This window comes from Zingiber officinale, chromosome 6B (genome assembly GCF_018446385.1).
Source record: "Zingiber officinale cultivar Zhangliang chromosome 6B, Zo_v1.1, whole genome shotgun sequence".
Classification (NCBI taxonomy): domain Eukaryota; kingdom Viridiplantae; phylum Streptophyta; class Magnoliopsida; order Zingiberales; family Zingiberaceae; genus Zingiber; species Zingiber officinale.
In genome coordinates this window covers 120,547,872-120,554,429 of record NC_055996.1, presented here as the reverse complement: position 1 = coordinate 120,554,429, position 6,558 = coordinate 120,547,872, and the positions used below count along the sequence as shown (strand labels likewise).

At 35.3% G+C, this 6,558-nt stretch overlaps 1 protein-coding gene across 3 annotated transcripts in view; it reads right to left on the bottom strand.

Moving 5' to 3' along the window:
- Positions 1–2,060: 2,060 nt before the first annotated feature.
- Positions 2,061–6,558, bottom strand: part of LOC121989282 (putative uncharacterized protein DDB_G0277003) — a 28,282-nt gene continuing 23,784 nt past the window's right edge. For 2 of the 3 annotated variants that reach the window (XM_042543221.1, XM_042543223.1), the window contains exons 8-10: positions 4,412–4,519; positions 2,868–2,938; positions 2,061–2,590 (exon numbers count right to left, since the gene is read on the bottom strand). In XM_042543221.1, coding sequence (XP_042399155.1) covers positions 2,230–2,590; positions 2,868–2,938; positions 4,412–4,519 — 540 coding nt within the window. In that variant the 3' untranslated portion in view covers positions 2,061–2,229. The remainder of the gene's footprint in view (positions 2,591–2,867; positions 2,939–4,411; positions 4,520–6,558) is intronic. The other variant, XM_042543222.1, reaches the window with a different exon arrangement.

Sequence of the window (6,558 nt, the reverse complement as noted above, 5' to 3'; positions counted from 1 at the left end):
AAAAAACCATTGAAGTGACAAAACCACCTTCACCTGCGCACGCTCCCATCTGCCCTTACAAGGGGTGCAAGCTGCAAATGGAGCTGGTTCGTGAGCCTAGTTCCAAAAATATTTGATTTATATTTAAAATTATCAAATTTGAACATGTTTGATATTTATTTTTGAGTCGAATTGGAACTCATAATATTTTATTTTATTGTTCACAAATTGCTTGCGAGCCAAATTTGAATCAAATTTTTATCATTTTTATATAATTTTAATTTAAATATATTCAAATTAATATTTGAATAATTCGAATATGCTTGAATCAAAGTTCCAAAAATTCAAATCGAACTTAAATTTTATTTCAAATCGAGTTTGAGCCAAAATAACTTGTATTTTCTGACTTCTAATCGAGTTTCGAATATCATATATATTTTTAGAGCCTGAACTCAATTATCAATATTTTTATATTATTCAATTCAATTTGTTTGCGCCTGTAGCCTTCTCCAACGTCCGTTTCCACTCCAAACGGCATCATCAAACGGCCTGATCCATTTGGGTCCCTTTAGCCGCTCTCAATCTCTTATCTTGATCTGCGTCCCTTTTGCCTCTCACACTCTAATAATGTCCAATGCATCGGAAACAGATTTCTAGTTGATTGGAGATGCTAGTCGATTGCCCAATCAACTAAAAAGAGAGTTTGAGCCGCCAAAACATTTTGTGCAACTAATGATCGACTAGATGGATTTACAGTCTAGTGGAGATTGAGCAGCCGGTTGGAGATAAAATCCTATCGATGCAAATTGGTTGCCAACGGTTACATTGTTTGTCCGATCAATTAGAGTTTTTTTTTTTTTTCAACTGATGAGAAACGACTAAATTGTACCAATCAAACTTGTCTTTAAGTAAGCTCTTCGGGTGCTTTGAGCAGGTAGTGAACACATGAATATTCTCATTTCTGATTCAAGTGCTCAAAAGTCTCTAAAGTGTCGGATCAAATCATCAAAATTAAGTAACCTTTCATTTATATTTTTTAGAAAGAACGATAATTATTTAAGAATATCCCATTGATTGAGATTATAGGTGCTTTCTAACCATTACAAGGCACTCAAATAATGCTCTTACTATTCCGTATCCATGGGAAAGAACAACTTAATTGAAGATACTCACAAATAATCCAACAAAGGAATTGACAAAAAAAAGGATAAAATTTGAATTTGAAATTTTAACTATAATTGCATTTTTTTAAGTGTTCTATTAATTTGATAATTATTTAATCAACATCATTTAATTTAGGATGAGTTGATAAAGTGATTTCATTACTCAACTAGTGATATTTTTTTTTTGACTTGGTTTAGTCAACTTTGCACAAACATTATCATCTTAATAATACATTTTTTAAGTTTTAATTATTAAAATATTTTAATTTTTAATGCCAAGTGAGGTCTTTTTTTCTTTATATAAAATAATTATCTCTATATTTTATCAATTCATTATTTTAATGATTGCATAAATTGGATACTAGAGCAATTGTATGCTATGTTAATTTAATATCCGAGTGAAGTGAATTTGTACTCAATCATACCATGACTCCATAAGTAATTCAATTTTTTTTTTAATTGGCACTATATATCTAACTTACGCCAATTAATTTTAAAAGTGACCAATCTAACACTATAAAAATTTTCTATCAATCACTAGGATAAATCAAAAGTACTCACAGCAGAAATCGATGAATTCAATGTTTTTAGGTAAATCGGCCATTAAAAAAAATATTTTAATTCATCTATTGATTCTCTAAAACTGAAACTCAACTTGATGTTTAGAAAACTAAAAAGGCACCGAAGGGTCATAAGTAACTCATTGGAATTGCTACACCTTGCATTAAAGTCGATTTCCCATCTTTTAATAAAACATCAGGGAAAGGTTTCAATGTGAAAGACGAGTTCATCTGGTAGATAATCATTCAGACTAGAATCTAATAGTAATGGATGTGCAGAAAGGAACCTACAAAGGCTTGTCCTTCTACAGTTCGTTTGGCTCAATCTGTTTAATTTTTTATTTTAAAAAAAAACGTGTGAACCACCATCAATGGATTTATTTTGCAAGGTAAAGTCTCATAAAACTGCGTGAATTCCTAAAAATCCAATCATACAAGCTGGTTGGGTATAAATAGTAACTTCTAAACAAACTCAGGATCATATTTAGAGTTCAGTCCTTGCCTAAATACAGAGTAACAACACAATGTTACAAGCATATTGGCAACACTCTCAAGAGATGCACACTTGATCTGTCATATGATTGCATGTAAGGAAGGAGATTCAGTGGTTTCACCATCTCAGTAACGTCAACAACAGAAAGTGAATTTTCAGTAGCCACTCGGAGAAAACAATCAAATGTTTCCTGATTCCGGATGACAGTAGCTATATATGCGATAGGAGGTTCGCTGGTGCTGAGTCCATGTTGTGCATCTTCACTTTCCTGAGAGAATCTATAACAGCCTACTTGATTTGCTTTAGGTTCAGATGCAACAGAATTCAGAAGAGTAGAAAGAACTCGAATGAGATGTGGAATGCAAAGTGGATCGTAGATTATATCTGCACCCAATCTGCAGATGAAAAAGAACAGTAAGATTTCATCATCATTTGATGATACTCATCACAACTGATGTAGGATATATCAAATTTGTGTTTAGTCGGGCATCAAGTAAAATATATTTGGAAGAAAACCATGAATATAAGTATCACAGCTCTGCTTCCTTGATGGAGCAATATCACAGGTAAGATCACCCATGAAGAGACGTTCGACTGAGATATTCTGGACTAATTACAGGCATGGGTTTCTGGTAATTCTGGGAATAATAGGAAATGCATAATGCCACTTACACTATTTCTGGTTGATAAATCAGGAGCTCACTCTTAGATACAGACTCCCATGGCAAATGTCTGCATTCGACCTGTATCATAATTGAGTCAGAAGAGCCATATAAAATTCATCATACTTCAAAGATGTATACGCTAGCCAAAATAGAATGAGTCACTGACTTAACAAAAAAAAAAAACCGACTCGCTGCATAACAGCTGTAACAAAAGATACTAGGGGTGTATTCATGTGAGGAACACAAACAGAAAGGAAATAAAGTGTAATGGAAAGATTTTTCCAGCCGCACTTGCCTTCAGACTAGAATCAACAATGGTGCATTAGATTCACCTTATTTACTCATGTTAATACTTATTTTTTGGAAGCTCTCCTATCAATGTTATTGGTTATCAATATCTTGTTCTCATTTAGATCATCTTACAACGGATTGTTAGACACACTGCTACGACTGTTACTTGAACATCACTACGACTAGGTTTTAGTTTTGCTCATGACTTTAGGTTTTCTGTTAGTTTGCTATGCATTACTATCTAGGTATTTACTGTTTTGTTCTTTGTATTTATGAGAGATATGTTACTAATGATTGTTACAATTTTAACTATATGATCTATTTAGATTCATTTTGTGTTACTATTGTCAAAATTCTTGTGACAATCATCTCTACTTGATGATGTATGAGGATATGTTGGCAATCCAGAAGAATTTGCATGCCAATGGAATTGTGCACTGCCAAGAAGAGCTTACTCAGGGTGTGACATTTAGAAGTAATATCTTTGTATCCTAACCTATGTATCCCCGCAAGGGTGGTCCCCAAGACCCCAACTACTTAGGAACTAGCAAATTCCAACTTGATAGGGTTTGAACTCAGCTCTCAAATGAATCAGGTGCAATTATAACAGCATGAAACCTAGGCTTGCTTAGATGGCTGAAATATGGTATCCTCAGATATTGTTTTATTTGCATTTATTAACAGTAAAACCATATGAACCTCAGATCATCAAGCAGTGTGTCCCCACCATTTGAAGTCGTCTAGATAATCATACAACCCATTGAGTTCTTCTATATCAGTCCAGATTAATTAGTAGCTCTGCGGTGACATTTTGATGGATTAGGAGCCTCATACTGTAACAGATAATCAACCAATATATTGTTACTGGGAAATTTGTAATGCAACTATCTTAGAAGACCTTTAAGTTATACTCTAATACCTACGTGTTCACATGATAATGAATGACAGTGGGCTTGATTGGGATATTTTTGCAATAGAGAATTGATACATTTTTAAACGCTACTTTGCCTTGATCCAAACTAAACTCTGCAGAAAAATAAGCTATTTCATGAGTATGATAATGCCACCTAATGCAAGAACTGAAAACATCTTACTGAGAATTGCATGCATATGATCTAATTAGCATTTGGGTTTAGCAGATTGGGAAAAAAAAGACAAATCTGATTCTCTGAAGATGGTATGAGTCAACAAGATCACGTGACAATCATGCAGTAATTCTAACAGCCGTACTTTTGTGAAAAGACTGATGCAGTGACTCACCATAGGCTGTCCACTTGACCTCACTGATGATGCTTCCATTAGGTTATTCATCTTTAAATTACATCTCATATTTGCTAAAGTTGACAAATCCCCATCAGTAAGAATTACCTGCATAGATTTGGTTTAAGATCATGCAGCATATCAACGACAACATCAACAAGCTGCTTAAAGACAATGTCATGTCTAAAACAAGCACATAATGAGTGAAACACGTGAACCATCATGAGTTGTCCATTGAATTCCATCAATTTGAGATGGGACATGTAAATCCATGCACTCAACTATTTTTCTAGAAGAAAAATTACAACTGAAATAACAAACATGTCCTACACTTAGTGTGCAAATCTCTTCACCACAAAACAGAAAAAGGCATTCCAGAAGAGTATGCACCCTCCATAGTTTTAGAAGCATACATTACATCCAGCTGATTGGACCATACTTCTTGAGAGCTCTCAGTCAAATGGATATCAGACCTAACTACACTTATTTATACTATGTTAAAGAGAAATGATGGAATGGAAGAATCTTTTGCAACCAAGGTTTTAAATAAATGTATTGGAATTGGTTTTAGTCCTTGATCGGAATGGTTCCATATCAGTGCTGATCTGTGCCAACACACAATACAAGTCTGCATCAATGCTCAGTGTTGAGGTACTACAGAGGAAATGGAGGATAAAGAGGAATAAAAAGAGGAAGTGGAAGAGAAACAACAAGACATCTGCACTGTGCCAACAAGAAGGCATCTGTTCCTGATTCCCTGAATAATCAACTTGTCCTTGTCCTTGTCCATTGTTTATACTACTGCCACATGAAAAAGTTTCTTTTTTGATAGGCTTTGATGTTCCACCGCCCTGCACAATGCCAACAATGGGAAATAGCTTAGACATTGTGTCACTATGCCTACATGTTCTGGTCTTGAGATTAGCTCAAAATGATGTCTCCCTGTCTTAACTTTCAAGACACTGCACTGTCTTATTTGTTTTCTTCCATGTGACTGTCCAAGTCACTAAAATTCTCCACGTTATGCTATCAGAATTACTTGTTACCTTCCCTATTCTTTTCCCTATTTCTTGTGAGAGTCCACCCTCTCCTCTCTTCCCCATACTATGAGGGTCAACCTGCATCACCACTTCCAAGATGCTGTAAGGGGGGCAAGTTCTAGTCTAATTGCATTCGCAGATCACACAGTCCTTGAATCAATTATCTCTTCTCTTCTGAACAACCATAGAGCATGGTCCTTGCAATGGCACTATAGTTAATCATTGCAACAATAGTGTCATCAAGGCATTTCAGAGGTTTAGATACCCCCTTGAGGTTTATGGTTGCCTCATGAATTTCACCATGATAGTTTCTGTAGTCACAATGCTTGATAGACAACCTATTTCAGCATGCTGTCAAATATCTAGCCATCAGCTTACCTGATTTCCATATCAATTTAACACAAGAGTACATACCTACCAGCAACATTCCAATTAATCCTCCACGCCCATCAACCTTGGTATGAAAATCCTTGGAGAATGGCTTGGTGTTGGTCATGACAAGCTTTTTAGATGAGTTAGCAACTCGGAACACAGAGTTGGCCTTGGTAGAGGAGATGGCGAAGTAGGTATTCATATTGTAGCAATCACTGTGTGTATTGTGCTAGATGATGAAGCCAATGAAGAGTGCAGCAGAAATGGGCAGTAAGTTGTTGATGCAAAGGTTGGAAGTAGGTGCTCTGGTTGATATGAGCGTTAGGCTGTTAGCACTATTTCCATTGTTTCTGAATCTGTTATAGCAACAAATTCCCTTATACTGTTACACCATTTATCATTTATTGATATTGTTGCAATAATTAGGTACTCTGGGAACATATTAACAATAGAGGATAGCAGAAAGGTTCAATAGGAGAAGAGTATGTGAAGACCACATGTAGCCAACACAGCACCAAATAGGCGCTGAATAATGTTTTCTGACATTTTAACATAAAGTACCTAATGTTGGTAGTTATATAGAGTAATCAAAGATCAGATAGTTAGTACAAGAGTTTGGTCTATACTGCAGGCACAATGGTGACCGGAAGGTATGGAGATTGTTATGTTATTGTTTCAAATAATGCATAAGGTACCGGATAATTACAACTAACCTTCAATTCACACAAATCATTC